At 36.7% G+C, this 19,480-nt stretch overlaps 1 protein-coding gene and 1 non-coding gene across 2 annotated transcripts; both read right to left on the bottom strand.

Moving 5' to 3' along the window:
* Nucleotides 1-1,141: 1,141 nt before the first annotated feature.
* Nucleotides 1,142-18,648, bottom strand: FAM177A1 (family with sequence similarity 177 member A1). The gene is made up of 5 exons (XM_033107488.1): nucleotides 18,395-18,648; nucleotides 12,630-12,803; nucleotides 4,496-4,562; nucleotides 3,339-3,436; nucleotides 1,142-1,366 (listed from the first exon to the last, which is right to left on the bottom strand). The coding sequence occupies exons 1-5, from the start codon at nucleotides 18,557-18,559 to the stop codon at nucleotides 1,160-1,162; spliced, it is 711 nt and encodes a 236-aa protein (XP_032963379.1). The 5' UTR covers nucleotides 18,560-18,648; the 3' UTR covers nucleotides 1,142-1,159.
* Nucleotides 2,694-2,800, bottom strand: LOC117024354 (U6 spliceosomal RNA). The gene has a single exon (XR_004423424.1). It is a non-coding gene; the product is annotated as a U6 spliceosomal RNA (small nuclear RNA).
* Nucleotides 18,649-19,480: the final 832 nt, after the last annotated feature.

The following is a 19,480-nucleotide window of genomic DNA, read 5'->3' as shown; positions in this document are numbered from 1 at the left end:
ATTAACAATCTCTAAAAGCTCTTTAAATTTGTGAACAGGCTTTTAAAAGCAGCATTATCTGAAATATGCCACACATTTTTATTACTCACATTTAGTCATACAGATACCTCATAAGATTCTGAACACGTAGGAATATTATAATATTCAAAATTAGTTTCATACTATACTTTTGTAAGGATGGCTAATAACAGTGGGTAAAGAGATGACCAACCTGGGTCAAGTAAACTGTCCACTTCACTGCTGTTACTTTGAAGTGGTAAATAACAAGTATCTTCATTACGCTACCATTGCACCTTGTAGAATATTTAACAGTGAGCCCCTGAAGGGTTAAGTCTTCATCAGTCCCCAACCCTACCCGACTCTCTACAAACTCTCTACAACTACTTGGCCCACAGGAGGCACTCAGGGCTGAACGAGTGACATCATCAGGATGCCATGTGGACAATCACTAGGTATTATTACCACTTGAATCCAAATACATTAATAAATTCATTCAATAACTAGTATTTTTAACATGTTCAAAGCTAGTTACTTAAGTTGAATAACTACTGAGAAAGAATACAAGATTAAGTATTAAAAAATGCATTAAAAAATGGGAACCTATTTTATATTTGGTGTTACAAACTCAATCACCTTTACATAAAGTTATTCTCAAGGAAAGGAAATTCAAAGTGCTTTTATCTTGTTCCTTTTATTAACACACTCAATGAACCATCCTTAGTATGAAATTAATGGTTAGATATATAAATGTAAGATACAACATGAGAAAATCTAGGGGGAAAAAATCCTCATTTTAATCTGAGATTAGGAATACCAGTTCCAATTAGCTTTAATCAGCAACTTAAATATTTTTTTCTTACAGACAAGCTTGATAATTTAACTTCTTAATTTGCAGTTAGGACTTTAAAATGTCCTTAACTTTTTTTAAAGATCATTTTCAAACCAAAATACTAATTTGACGCACAGTAAAAGCATAGTACAAATACCCAAATTTCAGATCTGACTTTTGCTACACAGAGCCTAAGAATAATGAAACATTTTTCCCTTTTCAGATAATTTAAAATATAAATAACTGTTATTAAGTCCCACTGAACAGAGAATGTGGAAGTTCCTCGTGTAAAAACCACCTTAGAATTTGAAGTTTGATAGTCATTCCATTCTATGGTGGGACAGAGACTGGATTTTGTTTGTCTTCCATAATTACTTCACAATCTCCCTCCATTTCAAAATTGAGATTCACAAATGAACTCGATACCACTGTGTCTGGTTGATCTGTCTGAATAATAGATTCAGCCTGCAGCTTATTCTGTTGGTATTGTCTTTCTGCTTCTTCAGACATCCTGTTTTCTTCTTCTTCTTCTTCTTCCTAAAAAGAGGAAATATCAAGAATAGTTGAAATGTAAATATCCAAAAGGAATAGTATTTGTTTCCCCACTTTCAGCTGCCTGTGTTTTGTTTTGTTTTGTTTTTAACCAAACCAGTATCATGTCCAATTCAGTTTGGTCTAATTAAGATAAGGCATACTTCCCTTTCCCCTGTTCCCAAATTGAAATGAAAACTATTGTATGACATTTTAAGAAAAGTGATACTATTTTTTAAAAAAACATGGTATAGCACTGCTTCGCTTAAATGATACCTGAATTAACTTTGACAGGGGCTACATCTTTTCAGATTAATTCAAATCAAAATAAAAAATTAGCTAATACAGTATCACTTCAATTATAGGGTGTAAACCTATTCAGTGGAACAGGTGTTCTATTCACAATGATATAGTATAGTTAGTGTTCCCATAAGCACCTGGTATACAGATAAGGCAGTCTCTGTAAGGAAAGATGTAAAAATAGCATTAAGACAGAAAGGAATAAGGACTATAGAGATTTAGAAAGAAAATAAACTCGCGTTCCAGAACCACTAAATTAGCGGAGGAGGTGGCATTTGTATTGGTCCCTGCTATATGTGTAGACAGACAGTACAGAGTAAGTATAACAGGAAGATTAACCTAGAGCTTGCTTGAGAGTGAATGAGAAAGACCATTTATGGGGTCTATTATAGTAAGTCACGCTATGGTAATGAGGCTCGAAACAAGGCTGGTCCAGTTAAAAACACTTCATTTGTCAAACATTTTTGAAACCACATAAAGTTAGCTGACCTTTCTAGATTCATCTCCAGCCACTCTCCTGTTGTACTCTATGCTCCAGTGACAATGTAGTTGTATTGCTGCCATTCCCTTAAACACACAATGTATCTTCATGCCTCTACATTCTAGCCTTACCTGAATTGCTCTCCTCTTTTGCTTGAAGGAGAATAATAAAAGATGCTAATGTTTATTTCATGTTCATCAATATATATAACCAGGTGCTCTTCTATTTTACATATTAACTGATTTAATCCTTAGAGCGACCCTGAGCATGGATGCTGCAATTTTCCTTTTAATAAAGATGAGAAAACTGAGGCTTATAAAGGTAAGTATCTTGCCCAAGGTTACAAAGTTACAAGTGGCAGAGCCAGAATTTAAATTCAGACCCTTTGGTTCTAGGGCCCATACTCTTTTTTTTTTTTTTTTTTTAATTTGAAATGAACTGACCGTTCTTTCTTTCTTTTTTTTTTTACATTTTTTTTTATTATTTTAATACCTGTCACAGTTTTTCTCATTTACAGAATTTTTTTTTTTTAAATTTATTGGGGTGACAATTAAAAATATGGAATGCTTCACGAATTTGCGTGTCATCCTTGCGCAGGGGCCATGCTAATCTTCTCTGTATCGTTCCAATTTTAGTATATGTGCTGCCGAAGCGAGCACTAGGGCCCATACTCTTAAGTGCTAAAGTTCTCTCATTGTTTAAGGCCAAACTCATTTCACTCCCACCCTAAGACCTCACTACAGACAGAATTGTGCCACATCTTTGTGCCTTAACAACTGGCACTTACACACTTCTAGTACTTGTAATTTTCTATGCGTCAAACCCACTCCACTTCTACATCTAGTCCATGTGTCCTAAGTACAGAGACTGGGTCTTGTTTCCTCATCTTAAAATTGGAATAATAATCCAGATAGAGGTGTGTGGAGATTAATAAAATGACATATATAAGGCACCCCCCATAACACCTAGCACAATGAAATCTAGCTTATTTTACACATAGATCCTAGAGAAATTTCAGTATTAAAAAATTCTAAAATGTATGTCAATTTGATAAAGAACTGAATGCCTCTGGAATGAAGTACCTAGGGTAAGGGAGCTATCTTTTGGGTACCTAGAAGATACATGTGTTCATTACACAACCCATCAAGTCCACAGCAAACCAAACTGAATCAAGAAAATGTAAAAAAGCAGACATACCTCCTTCTTCATCCGGTAATACTCATCAATGGCATACTGGTATTTTGGGGTGCTGATGCCCAAAACAGATGCAATCTTCTCTCCAAGAAAGTCACACACTAAAGATACAAGAGTTAAATGGCTTACACAATTCCATAAAGATTTCTTGAGCACTTTCTATGTGCAAGACACTGGAGAAATACAAAAGTTGTAGTCCCTGCCCTCAGAGAGAGACGAACATTGAGTACATCTCTCTGTATATAATGCCCTGATTTCCCCCAAGAAGCACTTTTGGCTCCTTATGGGCTCCTGACAACACCCCCAATAACATCTAACCACCAGGTATTATAATTATTTGTTATGTATGTCTATTTAAAAATAAAAATGTGTACTCTTAGAGGGCTGGGATACCACTGGGCTGGAGGAGAGGAATGGCTCGTGCTGTAACACTCACCGAGTGCCTGCCTCATGCCACACACTGTGACAGGTTAGACTCAGACAGGTGAAGAACTGGCCAGGCTGACAAAGCAGATCCAAAATTCAATCCAAGTCTGAATGTAAAGCTCATGTTCTTTCATGACACCAAACTGTCTAGCATATACTGAGTGCTCAATAAATGTATGTTCAATGAATTACTATTCAAAATTAGATCTTAAAAAACAGTAAGTGACAGAAGCTATGAGGGAGTTAAAATTGGAAGCAGAGGAAAGTTTTATGATTTAAAACCTATATTTAAAATTAGAATGATTAAGTCATAAATTGATAGTTCATTTCCTTCATATGACTTAGTTATATCTTAAGTTATAACTGAAGAAATGAAATATTAAAGAAATAAAAATGAACTATAATTACAGGCTTTAGAATAAGCAAACAGAATGAGAATAATATCAGTAGAGAACCAAGCGATAAAGTTACAAAACAGTTGATAACAGAAAATGTTCAAGAATATGAAAATTGTATTTAAATTAATATAGCCATTTTCAATCCTTTACACACACACACCAGAAGCTGAAGAATATTTTAAGGTTAAGTACCAGTTAGATTAATACCTTTTAATACTAGCTAGCAAGAGTGATTAACTCCCTATTGTTTCTCCTTCATTACTGAAACACCCCATTTGGCAAAGCTCCTGGAGCATATTATAGTAGCTATACAATATTCAAACAGAAAAGTCATACCTGAGAGGGTTGAGGTGGCAGCACGAAGCATGTAAAACCATAAGTAGGGGCCCCAGGTAAGTTTTGTCTGCAACAAGAAGTCAAGTTAGCAACATTCATACCTAAACTCATTGTATATATTTAGGCCAGAATGAAGTAGTCAATACTTGGTAGGCACATAAAATATTCTATAGACAGTGCAACAAACAGACTACAGTCCAATAAAAAGTTTGTAAGTTTGATAGTCAGGATTCCACAAAGACATTTTACATTCCCCGCTGTAACTACCCCCACCTTACGCCTGTGCAGTAACCAAAACAAGCAGAAGCCACTGAAGTGGAGTGGGTAAGTCATAGTCTTAATTACTTAAGAGTTGAATATTCAGAGCCTTCCTTTCTCCTGTCATGCTGCTTTTTTATCTTCAGTGTTCATAAGCACATCAGAGAAAGGTGCAGTCAGTAGAAAGAGACCTTAAGAAATCACACAGAACAAAACCCTTATGGTATAACGAGGAATTAAGGTTCAGAGAAATTAAGCAGGATAAGGGCATACCAAATGAACTTTAATGGTGGGAAAATAAGGAACCAATAAGTGGCAAGTTGAGTTTTTTGTTTCTTTAAGGACTAAAAAGGGATTAGACCATATAATCCAAGACAAGCTCAGTGTATATCGGGTAGGCCAGGACCTGGCAGAATGCACTCTATGTCGCACACCTCCATAGGTGATCTTGGTGCTGTTAAGGCCACAGAGTACTTTTGGGAAGCCTGCCACATGCTTCATTGTACCACTATTTTCATTTAAAAAGAAAACATAGTATAGGGCCCACAATCAATCAAACACATTAATCATTATTTTAATGGTCCCAAGGAAGGGAGAAAAAGATAAATTTGTCCATCATCTTAGCTAAAATATGTTAATGATTATAAGAGCATTAAAAAAGCAAATACAAGAATATCTGTCAGAATGAAAACTGTAGACAGTGGAAGAAACGCTTTCTGTCCTGTTGGTGAGATGGAAGTATCTTCCTTTTCTGATATCTAAAGCTGATCAGGTTGTCAGTTTTAATGTTACTTCCTTTTCTTCCTGGTTAAGAGAGGGGGATATTTTTACCTGAGGGTTTTCAAAGTCATTTTGAGTGACCACTGTCTGTCTTATCAACTTCTTTTTTATTCAAGTTAATTTAAAAATTGAAGTTGTATCACGATACAACATATATATATATGTGTGTGTGTGTGTGTATATATATACATATGTGCGTGTGTGTGTGTGTGTGTGTGTAGAGAGAGAGAGAGAGAGAGATAGAGAGAATATATTTGTAAGAGTGGGCAGGCAAGATGGGCTAAAGCAGAGAGCCAGGAACATATAACAGTCTTTCCATGAAAAGTAGGTATGCCAATTTCTGTGATGGTATTCCTGAGAAGACACACAAGTAAGGTAGCTCCTTAGTTTCTATTTACACAAGAATGAATGTCTAAGCAAATACATTCAACTAAGAAGACACTATATATTTCTGACTCCCTGATCAAATCTGCTGTATTTTCTATATTTAGAGCAGGAGGACTCTCTTATGTGGGGATAAGGGTTATTTTAGAGGCACTTTTTAAGATACTTTGACCTTAGTGTTTACCTTATGGTCTTTACAGCAAATGAACAGTGCAGAAACGCAGGGAATGGAACCAATTTCTATAACACAGGGTAAATGATAGGGCCAAAAAAGTACAAAAAAAAGTATAGAACAGGACTAAATATTAAAAAAGACCAAGCATGCTTTTGGAGGAAAGCATGTATTTCTCAATGGACCAATTTTCTTGCGGTTGTTTCTAGAGAGAATAATTGCTAACATCCAGGCTGTGATTACCAGAGAGTCAAACTTGCTCCACAACTGAGGAACTGGATAAGGTTTCCTGAATAACATCTATTGTAACACACAGTTATACAGGAATGAATTTATAGACACTTTGCTTAGACACTGACCTTACCGAACCAAAAAGACAGGTGGCTCAGAGCCTACACTAGAACCATGTCACCACTGCCAATTGTACTACCCTATCATTATTCCAGTAATAGAACTGGGATGAGATCTTGGGTCTTCAAGATTTACAATTTATGGTGCAAACTCAAGTTGATTCATTTTATTCATCTCCAAAAATGTAAGCATCCATTTTTTCAGGAATAATGAAGTATCCATCTTTTCCTTAATAAGGAACTATTAAGACTTGCTATATTTTACTTTTGTTTTTAAACAACTTACTTTTAGAATTACTTTTAGACAAGTAATGTTTATTTATTATACAACACTTAGAAAATGGAGCAAAGTATAAAGAAAATGTAAGTCACCCATTTTCAACCACCCATAGATAATTATCATTGACATATCTTAGTATATTTTCCAGAGCATATATGAGTACGTATTTTAAAACACTGTTGTACTTTATCCTGTTTTTCCCACTTACTATGTTGAAATATTAAGCATATTTCCCAAATGTTTAAATTCCTAAAGGTGGAATAACTAGGCCAAAAATATAATCATGTGGAAAGCTCTTCCTTTAGATTTCAAAACTTTATGCCAGAAAATTTATAATATTCAGCAACAATGCAAGAGATTGTCTGCTCCCTAGGACTCTCACCACGGCATATTGTGCTTTTCCTTTTCAAAAATTTGACAGGTGAAAAATGGGCCCAGATAATTTTGAGTTCTGACTATATTACAAAAGGCATCAGCCCATTTATATAGGTAACAATTATGTGCGTAATCAAAACTTTAAAACATATGTACTTAGATACACACATATATACATATTTGAGGAACCCTAATCAAAACTAAATCAAAGGGTAAATAAATTACAGGAAATATTTTTATACTTAAGGCACATCTAAGGTAAAAATCTAAGGGAAAGAATTACCACAAGAGTGTAAAAAAAATCTAGGTCTCCATTTCTTATTTTCTATCAAGTATCAAATTCTTAAATTTGATATTATTCTTAAATCTTTATTCTTAAATGTCAGGGTTTTTTTTTTAATTGGTATTTTTTACAAATATGCTATGTAAATATAGGACATCTTTTCAAAATTCCTTTGTCTTATCAGATTTATGATGAATGAGAAGCAAATAGAAAATGCAATGTCTGCTCTTCATAGTAAGTAAAGCCAGCTCTGTCTTCAGTTATTAACATCTGTTAGGATAGCTATTACCCAAAAAAACCTCCCAAAAAACAAAAGTCACAAGTGTTGGTGAGGATGTAGAGAAATCGGAGCCCTTGTGCACTGTTGGTGGGAATGTAAAATGGTGCAGCCATTATGGAAAACAGTATGGAGGTTCCTCAAAAATTAAAAATAGAAATATCATATGATCCAACAATCTCACTTCCAGGTATTTATCAAAAAGAATTGAAATCAGGATCTCAAAGAAGTACTTGCATTCCCACGATCACTGCAGCATTATTCACAATAGCCAAGATGTGGAAACAACCTAAAGGTCCACTGACAATGAATGGATAAAGAAAACGTGTTATTCAGCCTTTAAAAAGGGAATCCTGCCATACGCAACAACATGGATGAACCTTCAGGACATTGGCCTAGGTAATAAACGCCAGTCACAGAAGGTAAAATACTGCATGATTCCACTTACATGAGGTATCTAAAGTAATCCAACATACAGAAGCAGAGAGTAAAATAGTGGTTGCCAGGGACTCGGGAAAGCAGGGAATCGGGGAGTTATTATTCAATGGGTATAAAGTTTCAGTTACATAAGATGATTAAGTTCTAGAGCTCTTCTGTACCACGTTGCGCCTATAGTTAACAATACTGTACTGTACACTTAAAAATTGGTTAAGAAGGTAGTTCTCATGTTAAGTGTAGAACACTTAACAATTTTTTTAAAAAAACCAATGGATGCTGTGAAAGAAGTGCAAGAGAGAAAAACATTTTATAGGTAGACTTTGTAAAATCCAATGTGTAATTAAATTCTGCCTTTTCAAGATTTTTTTAAAAAGTTAAATATTCAAGTGGTAACTTTCTAATGGCATTTAAGATGTGCTTATTTTTCCAGAAAAAAAATTGATAAAGTTATGCAAGTGGACGTCTTGGTTGGCTGTAAGCTTTAACAATCTTTTTGGAAATGGAAATCATAAAGGAAGTTAATTCTGGACAAAAAAAGATTCAGTGGACAAATCCTCAGTGGCTGAAGTGAACTATAATAGTCTATTAAGGTTTAAAATTTCCCTCCAAAAAAATACTTAGGAATAAAAAATTACTGTAAGCTTGCTTGATAATCAGAGGTCTATATTAAGCTACAACATTAAAGAAAAACAGTGACAGACTAATATCAATATATGCATGCATAAATAATCAACCAGATGAACACATCTGCAGTTCAGGCAGCAATGAAAACTTGCAAAAAAAAAAGTACCTCTTTTAGCAAAGGATTTAAGTAATTGTTACTGTTTTGTCCTGGTTAACTTAGTCAGCATGGATAGTCCTATTTGTTAATTATAAATTCTTCATGAATTGTACTAGATTGTTTTTTGTAAAAATTTTATTTAGAAAAATGTCAGCTGTTGGCTTCAGGTTGAGTTTATAAAATTCCTACTGGCAATATTATATTATATACATTATACATAGTATATAATATATATAGTATATTATATATTATATTATGTTGTATTATGTTAATATATAATAGCAGCTCCTATTTGCCCCCAAATCACTGTAGTCTAGAAGAGATGAACTACCACCAAGGAAAACATAACTTGAAAACTTCACAATAAATAGTTCAGGAATTGAACCATCAAACAAAGTAATTTCATAAACTCTAAAAGAAATCTTTAGTAAGAACTATAGGGAAAATTTTTGAATTAGTCATGGGTTTTCAAATTCCAATGGAATTCTAAAATTGCCTCTTGAGTAAGATTTCTTGTGCTATCTATTATATTTGCTTTAACTAATATTACCTTGCATGCATATAGTTCTCAGTCATTTTCAATGAATTTTCATATGCATTATCTCATTTAATTTTCAAAAACAACACTGAATATAGATGAGGCAAATGTTACCTTTTTTTAAATAATCATGGAACCTGAAGTGCAATGAGAGTTAAGTTTTTGTCAAAGAGCGGTGACTATCACAGGATTGAGCCAGTACTAAAAACCAAGTTTCTGACACTCACGTTGCCTCCGAGTGAAGGAAATATTAGACAGGTTTCTTATCACCCGGGAACCTGTTAGTTTAAGCCTAAAAATTCAAATAAATTCTAATGGCAACATACTATATACAAGGCAATTAAAGATTTTAAGAGTGGATATGGATTTCCAGCATAACAATAAAAGAAATTCTGGGGACCCACTGAAACTGGTGAAACTGGTGAAAATTATTAAAAACAAACATTTAAAGCATCTGGAAATAGTTCTATGGGCATACAACAAATGAAGAAACATCTATTAAAGAAAATATATCAAAACTGGATAAGAAAAGCAAGAGTCCATGGTAACTGAGCCAAGACCACTCTCTCCCACTGCCTTCTCAGCAAAGTGAAGTGGAAACTCAACTCCAGACTGGTACAGCTAAGAACACAGGAATTGGTCTAGCCCCAGTTTCCAATCAGAGGGCTTTCTTCCCAAGAGAAACAGAACACCAATCAGCGTTTCTCATCCTGTCCACAAGCTGACTATTACTAAGTTTTAGATGAATGCAGTTGACTGGTGGGAATTCCCTTCTTCCATAATCTACTACTCATGAAATGGAGGCTCTTTCTTGGGCATGGTGCCACTGAGCGTACTGGCATAGTAATCACCCTGACCCAAGTTCATAACGCAGTGGCTCACACGGAAGAGGCAAGCCAAGAAGACCACACCCTCACGAAGTACTCAGCTCCTGAAGTAGGGGAGTCACTCAGAGAGAAATGCCCCACTGTCTCTAACCCCTAATTTCAAAGCTCTGGTTTAGAGATTTTGCCCAGGGAGAAAAGTAGGCCATAAAACATAGCTCCTAATTTCTTCCCAAATGAACTGCCTTCATTTGCAGCAGAGGTGGGAAAGTCCAAGCCTCAGGTGCTCTCAAAATCAGTGGAGACTGTGGTGAATGGTAACTGGGAGGAAATTTTTAGATTCTATGAAGATACAGGCTAAGCTATAGGCCAGCTAATTTGTAGCAGAGAACAAAGGGTGGGCGGAGACAACTTCACTAAACAAACCCAGCAGTCACTAAATAAATCAACAAAACAAATAATAAAATCAAGACCCTGAATTTTAAAGTTACCCAGAGTTGCTACAAAATATTATCTAAAATGTCCAGTTTCCAACAAAAAATTATGAGACATATAAAGTATGACCCATACATGGGGGGAAAAAAAACAGGCAAGAGAAACTACCTGTGAGAATGACCAGATGTTGGATTTAACAGAAAAAATTTCAAAGCAGCCTTTATAAAAGTATGTTCAAAGAATTAATGAAATCATAATTAAAGAAATAAAGGAAGATATGATAACAATGTTGCATCAAATAGATAATATTAATGGAGAGAAATTATAAAATAGAACCAAATGGAAATTCTGGAGTTGAAAAGTACAACCACTAAAATGAAAAATTCAATAAGGGGGCTCAAAGAACAAAAACTGACAGAAGTAAAGGGAGAAATAGACAATTCAACAATAATAACTCGAGGTTTCAATACTCCATTTTCAATAATGAATAGGACAACTAGGCAGAAGATCATCAAAGAACAGAAGACTTGAACAACACTATAAATCAAGCAGACCTAACAGCCATCTATAGAATACTACAACAACAGAATATACATTCTTCTCAAGTATGTACAGAACATTCTCCAAGACAAACCATAAGCTAGGCCATAAAACAAACCTCTATAAATTTAAAAGGATAGAAATAATATAAAGTATGTTTTCCATGTGAAATTAGAAATCAGTAACAGAAAAAAGAATGTGGGAAACTAACAAATATGTGGGAAGTAAACAACATACTCTAAATTAACCGAAAGATCAAAGAAAAAAATCAAAAAGGAAAAGAGAAAATACTCTGAGATTAATGAAAATGTAACATACAAAAACTTATAACTGCAACTAAAGCAGTGCTTAAAGAGAAATTCAGCTAAGAAAGAAGAAAGATAGTCTAAACTACTATGTGAATTGTATCTCAAGAAAGCTTAAAAAAAAGAAATCTTTACGAAAGCAGTAATTATGCAATTTTTTTCTATGCAATGCCTTTATTGTCAGTTTATATGTAAACAGGGCAATTTTTGAGAGAATAACTTTGAAAAACATACCTATACGTACAAATTTATACAAATAAAAACTAATCCCTACCAAGTAATTTAAAAGAAAGACATTTATTCCAACAATTCTTCCACTGTGTGAAACATCTCTGCAATATTCTGCATGCATTTGAAATTGCCTTCAGAGTATATTACACAGTCCTTTGAATACTTTCTCTAGTAGAGAATCTGGATCTGATTTCTTTTTAACAACCAAAATTTATTTAGAGCCCAATCTGATGAAAAACAAGTAATAATGTTTTTTAAATCAAACATAAATAATTCTCCATCTTGCTACTTTGCTTATTTTCTTCACAGCACTTTTAAAAGTCTGATAATTATAGTATATATTTGTTTACTTCCTGTCTGTCCACTAACATAGAAGAAGAGAAATGTACATTGCCCATTACTGTATCACCAGTGCCTAAAACAGTACCTGTTAGAAAGTCAGTCAATATTTGATCAACTGAACTCTTAAAATGATGACATAGAAGGGCAATACTACTTTTTAAAATATATATATAGTCTCACATTTTATAGTCACTTTTTTTTTTTAACTTTTATTTATTCAAGTGTGTATTTCCAGGACCCATCAGCTCCATCATGTAGTTGTTTTAATCCAGTTGTGGAGGGCGCAGCTCACAGTGGCCCATGTGAGGATTGAACGGGCAACCTTGTTGTTAAGAGCACCACGCGCTGACCAACTGAGCTAACTGGCCACCCCTAGTCACATCTTTTATAACTTAGAAATTCTTAAACTTAGCTAGTGAGGCATATAAAATTAAGAACTGTACACATCTATCTTCTAATCAAAACTTGAGGCAATATGCAAAAAACTGACATCAATCAAAACAAAACCCACTGACAAAAGGATCACCAGTATCAAACCCACCGGATCAACAGTAGGCAAAACATCTTTCTTCTCCAGGCCATCAACTTCATCTTCATCTGTGCTGTATTCTTCCATTGTTTCACCACTAACGAAGTGGATGACTCTCCTTGGGGCTTTCTTCTTTTTTCCAATGACTCCCAGTTCTACATTTTCAAAGACTCTTTCATTACTCATCTAATGTCGATAAGAAATTAAGAAAATGAGAATTTCAAATGAGATTAATTTTCTTTAATATGACAAAAGAAATTCTGGGTTGCTTTATTTTAGGGAATAAAGAAACATAAGCCAATCCTTAAACAGTTTTTTTAAAACAATAAAACAATCACAAGAGTGTCAATAGCATCTAAGAAGAGTTTAATGAATAATAAAGCAAAATCTGTATACTCACTACTGAGGTGAAAAAATAGAACTTAACCAATTAAACTTTTGTTTAAGTCAAAAGCTAAGAAATCATGCACCAGACTTCAAGTCATAGCAATTCCAATGCTGTATATAATATGTGAAGACATGCTGGACCTCAACCATTTTAAAGAGTAACACACAATTATGGCAGGATTAATGTGTAATATCAAAGGAAAATCATATAGACAGACATATACATGTTAGATGTGCAAAATAAAACAACAGTTTATATCAGGCAACTCTCCTAAGTCTTTGGATTTGAGCTTAGCTATGAGTAAGCAAAACAAAACCAGTTCAGTTTAACTCTGAACCTCACCTTTTTAGGAGCCCCAAATTCAAATGGCTTTTAGGGCCAAATAGGTACCAAAAATGAGTAAAGCTAAAGATGACTGAATAGTCCCTTTGGAGAATGCCCCAACTAAAGACATTGAATTGAAAATAATTTTAAAGCAATGTGCAGGCCAAATAAAACTCATTTGTAAACCAGATCTGGAAAGCAGACCATCAGTGTTCTCTCTGAACTTCCAAATTTCTTAGTAACATATAGGTGACAACAGAGTTTTCCTGATAGTGAAAAGAGTTTATGAATTTTAAAGTTATAATATGTAGTCTATGGAATTCTAAATACATTAAAATTCCACTACTAGGTAAATAATGATTTTACTTCATACATATAGCCAAGTGCCAAACTCGGAGCACGTGCGGACTGTGGGAGAGGATGAAGAGCTTCTCTTCCCTGTCACCTTGTCTCAAGTTTATAAACACCTAAGAAAGCCTTCATTGAATCTTCTTACCTGAAGATTTCGAGACGGCACAGTACAAATAATTGTGAAAAATAATCTGGCAACAGTGGGGACCCCTGGGGTTAGGGTACGAAAACAGGGAAGTAGGTACAGGTAAGGTAGTGGTCAAGGGGGCTTTCTATTCATTTTGGTATTTTGTTGTTTTTTATTTTGTTTTGTTTTTGTAATGAGAATATGTTCATGTATCCCTGGTACAATTTTAAAACTAAACCAAAGCAAAATGATGCAGGACTATAGGACTGTCGTGATTAGAATCCATGTCAATGAGATTCTCTAGGATAGTCCAAAATTCAAAAATTTTGTCCTCTATACAGATTCTTACACTTGTAGATATGACCTAGCATAATTTAAATCCATGATTGTTGTTCAACCACTAGAAAAATACTTTAAATTACATGTTCAGGTATGGGATTGTACTGATAAAAATAGTGAACTAGAATTGCCTAGTTATGCAAGTGTAAGTAACTTTATTTTTATGCATTGTTTCCTCTTAATCCTCTAAATTCCTTCTTAGAAAGTAGATATGGTTCTTCTGCGCCCTTCACTTCCCAAAGCTAAGTTTAGTCATTAGCCAGAATTTGAATCAGGTATATCCAACCCAAAGAACACATGCATTGTTCCATTACACATGTGGTCATTACTGACAGCAACTGTAACTGCTATACAGCAAACTGAGATCATAAAAGTCTTGATAGCATGGGCTATCTATGGATTAACCTGAAAGAAACAAAAACCACAACTTTCATTAGACTGTCCTGAGGATTCAAACAAACCCCAGCCATTAATAAGGAGTAAAACGTTTATGAATTTTAAAACTATAATACGTCGTCTATAGAATTCTAATAACATTTAAATTCCATTACAGCCCATTTACTGTGTCCATAAACAAAATGGACAATATATGGCCCACCCAGGCCATCCTTCTATCCCTAATCCCTAGGCACCGTGAACCTTTCCTATCCAATCTCATTTTTCCCCTTGACATAAGATTTGGTTTATGGTTGTCCTGACATCAATGTCTCCTTTTGGATCATGACTTTCTGGATCCCCTTATAGGCAAGGGAAAGTCAGAGGAGCTAGTTTAGATCTCCAGTTGCTATACTAGCTGGATGGATCTGATACCAAAGCAGTGAATAGAGCTGAGACCTTTCACAGTACATCACCATGCCCCATTTCAACCCCACCCCCCACTCCCATCAGGTCAGAAGCAGCTTTTCACTGCTACCTCTAGCAGCCTCTCTGGCTTAATTTTTCTTTTCTAAGACACAAAGTAGAAGGGGTGTCTCTCATTGGCTCAACTACTTTACCTTCCTTAAACAACTTCAATAAATCAAAACATTCTGGCTCGGTCACGACAACTAATATAAACTTAGCTACTATCTCCATTAACTCTGACGCTTGGCTATATTCTAAAAGTTGTTTGTTTTTTAATCTACAAAGGGAAGGCTGAAACACGATTCCTATTTTTCATTACAATACCAGTTATTGAGTATAAACAGAACTTTGAGTAATATTCTCTACACATAATATGCAATTAAAAATGGCATTTTATTTGCTCCAATAGTCACATTTCATATAGATTTTTACTAAAGGGACTTTTATTTAAGGACTTTCTTTTTAAATTTTAATATTAATTTTTGATACAGTAAAACCCACGTTTTAGCATCTTAAGCAGAAGTGAGCAAATTTTTTCTGTAAAAGCCATCAAGCAAATATTTTAGGCTTTGCAAGGATAGTGTCTGTCAAAACTACTGAAATCTACAAAAGCAGCCATGGACAATACATAATGAATGGGCATGGCTTTGTTCCAATAAAACTTTATATAAACTGGTGGTTGGTGGGATCTGGCCCATACTCGTACATTATAATTTGTCAACCCCTCATCTGAAGGAATCAGACTGGCAAGTAAAACAATCTGTGAAAGACAATCTATGATATATGATTCCAACTCTACTTGAGGGGTGGTGTGGGCGAGTCAGTTAAGGGAGGTATTGATGGACAAAACCAATCAGAAAGTAATTTGGTAAAAAATTTCCAACAACTATAAATGAAAGTTATTCCCTGAATTTTGCAAACGTTTCATTTTACAGATCAACAGTAAATCTGCAAATAAAATTCTTACTGTCAATTATACAAATTCCATTTTAACAAACTCCAGAAATCTGAAGAGTTTTCTAACACCAGGAAATTATGAGATGCAATGTCAGTTAACATTTTATTACATTTTATGGTTAACCAGTCTGTAATTCTGTTTATCTTGTTCCTCAGCACCTGTTTTTAATGGCAATTTTCTTTTTATATACTCCCAGAGCACCCAGAACTTCTTTAAAACATGTACTACACTTGGGATTTATTGTGTGTCACATTCCCCAACTAGGTGGTTAGCAACATAGGAGTAGGCACAGTGTGTCCTTCTTTGCTATATTCTTTAGCCTATACTTACAGCTCCTGGCACATCGTAAGTACTTGGTAGCAGAGGTGCTAAATAAATACCGTGAATGAATGCGTAGTAGTGAAATTTTAACTCCTTTAATAATATTGAGGCTGACATTATGGTTAAAAGTCTAGTCAGAGAAGCTGCTGGATGGCCTGGTTTGAGGCCTAATTCTAAACACTGACCCAAGCTCCTATCTCTTACTCCCTTCCCTACATGGCACTTGGGATTTCTCAGTTTTGACAAACGGATCAAGGAGTACAGGACAGCAGCCTCTCTTTCCATCCAAGTCTCCACCTCACTGACCTCTTCCCTCCTACTGTGGGTAAAACCACTACTCAGAGAGGCGGGGTTTCCAAAGGTGATTCTGCTTCAGGAATGTGAAAGAGAGAACAGGAAGGGACAGTTAGAAAAATAGTTTGTCCGGTATGAACCCATTTGTGTTTATATATGCCTAGGAAATCCCCGAAAGGCTATACCAGAAACTTAGTTACTTTTGGGGAATGTGAAGAACAGGTGATGGGGGCAGGGGGATTCCTACGATTCTTTTACTTTTTTTGCTCTGGAGCTTTCTTTACTGCTTAACATTTATTATTTTTTAACCAAGAATATGAAAATAACATAAAATCAAAAAGCCACAACAAACAGACTCTCTTCACATATTTATCTGGTAAATCAGTACAGGTATGTTTACTTTGCTATTAGATTCAAAGCTTAAGTAGTGATGAAAACAGTTATAGTAACAAAGGGAAAAATCAAATGGAAAATACCTACATCAAGCACTGTGGACTTTTTTAAAAGGTTCAGTTCAAGTCTACCTGTCTACAATAGGTCTCAACTGAAGCGAAAAGTGGCTTCCTAATCAATTAGCATTGCGAGTAAATTCCTTCTTGCACGTTGCAGTCCTCTTTCTTAAGTAGAAAAAAAAACCCCAAGAAATTCCATATAAAGATTAGCATGTGGCAAAGTTTTTAATGCAAACTCTACCTTATAAAAGCTATACTCATATCCCGGCGCCATTCTCTGGGAACCTGTAGTTTGGGGGAAACGTCTCACTAACATTCAAGAAGTTAAGTCTCAAAAATGAAGTTACTGAAAAAGCTTAATTCTCAATGCGGGTGGGAAAATTTCCACACAGGAGCAAGTTGAGGTTTTTCACGGCGGAAATGGTATACACCTGAGCTGGTTTCAGTTAAAGCAATTTCTTCATTAGTTTTACTTGGCCTAAGATCCTAAACAACTACTTTACACTACCAAATCCCAAACAAAACAAACCTCAAACCTTACCCAAGTCTCTGCAGTTACGTTGTACAAAACAGTCACTGCCAGCCATTGCGCTCACTTGCAATGTGACCAGTTCAAACTGACATATGCAGTAGGTGTAAATGCATACAGGATTTCAAAGACTGGTACCCAGAAGAAAATGCAAAATATCTCACTGATAACTTTCATATTAATTACATGCTGAAATGTCCTTGACACATTGGGTACAATACTAAAATTATTTCACTTCATGTTACATGTTCATTTTGTGATAAACTGGGTTAAACAGAACATTAAAATTAATTTCTTTTTACTTTTTTAATGTGTCTACTAGAAAATGTAGAACGTGCAGTGGGGCTCGCATTATAGTTCTATTGGGCAGCGCAGCTCTGCGCCTCAGTCACCTCCCGCAGAAGTTACAAGGCTCACGTGAAAACGCCTGTACACACTTAGCGCTTCTCGGCTATTAGCTAAGAAAAGGCCAGACGCCAGGTCAGGCGTTCACACAGGAGAGACTGAGAAGTGAATGAAGCCGGTGTCACCTGGCTTCCAGTCACGAAGGCCACCTTTCGGGGACACGCCTGCCTTCTCTCGTTCGCAGACACGAGGCTGGAATATCACCCGTGGAAACCGGAGGCCGCCTCTGAGAGTCTGCGGCGGCGCCACGGGAGGGGTTTGTGAGGGGTCCCTTTTTCCAAGCCAGTGTCTGAGCCGAGGCGAGGATACCGAGGAGAAAACCCGAAACGCACCTCCGGCGGGCGGCCTTCTCGGAGGAAAGCCGACAGGCCAAAAGGCAGCTGGCTAGGCTCGGCTCTCCCCGCCTCAGCCGCGGCGCCGCCGCCTCCTTCGGCGGCCTCACCTACCTGCCGCTCTGGTTCCCTGAACGCCGCGGCGGCTGCAGCTCCCGAGGCTGCGGCTGCTTCTCCTCCTTCCGCACGGCTCACTGACTCCCGGTCCATCGTTGTCGCCGCCACAGGGCTGCTGGTGCTGGCGAGATAGAACGTAATGGCCGATAAGCCCACTTCCATCCTCCGCCTCCCTGCCCGGTTGTGGTCAGAGCTCGCGGGCGGTCCAGTAGGACTCACCCGCAGCGCCGGTCTAGCGCCACGCCCTGACAGGCCACGGCGCCAGGAGCGGGGCGGGCCTGGGGGCGGGGCCTGGTCGAGGGGCGGGGCCGACGAGCCTCGCCCTCAGGGCTCGGCACCCGGGACTCGGCTGACCGCAGCCTAGGAGGCACAACTACCGGCTCTCGCGTGACGGGGCGGGGCGGGGCCTTTTGCAGTACCGCTCCCGGTCCGCGTCTGGAGCTCGCCGGGCCGCCGCCTGGCATCACCAGTGATGTCATGCCTCGTACCTGTACCTGGAGCCTTACTGTGGATGTCGGCGCAGCCACTCACCAGCTGCATCTTGGGCAACCTCTCCCCCAGACCTGGGTTTTTACTGCACTTGTGAAATGAGAACAGCTGCATGGTTGTTAGTCTTCAAAGGCTTGTGCTGAGATATGGTTGCTGAAAATGCATGGCTCATGCTACATATTCCATTCCTAACCTGAATGACAGTCTAGCCAAATAGCCTTGAAATAAGAGCCTCGAAGGTGAATTTTTGCTTACACTAGTCTGAAATAAATATAGCTAGAAAAAGTTAAGGGAGACTTGAAGAGAGCAAAGGGCAACAGCAAGCTTCCATTTTAACAATGTGAGGGATAGTTTATTACCTGTTTTAGGGGCACGTGTGTGTGGGTTAGAGGAGGCATCCCAGACTTTTCCCATTTTCCCCAATGTTCAACCAAATTAAAAAGTTCATGATTGTAGTGATTACTGTACTAGACTAGTTGGGGCATTTCCAAGTAAATGTTTTTTTTTATTTTAGTTTTAGTATGAAAGGTTTCACGAATTGTAAAGGTCAAAAATAAAATATATTACTTCAGCCACGGCAGGCGGGGTGGGGTT

This window comes from Rhinolophus ferrumequinum, chromosome 6 (assembly GCF_004115265.2).
Source record: "Rhinolophus ferrumequinum isolate MPI-CBG mRhiFer1 chromosome 6, mRhiFer1_v1.p, whole genome shotgun sequence".
Classification (NCBI taxonomy): Eukaryota; Metazoa; Chordata; class Mammalia; order Chiroptera; family Rhinolophidae; genus Rhinolophus; species Rhinolophus ferrumequinum.
Note: the sequence above shows the minus strand (reverse complement) of the source record. Positions and strands in the feature narration are given on the sequence as shown.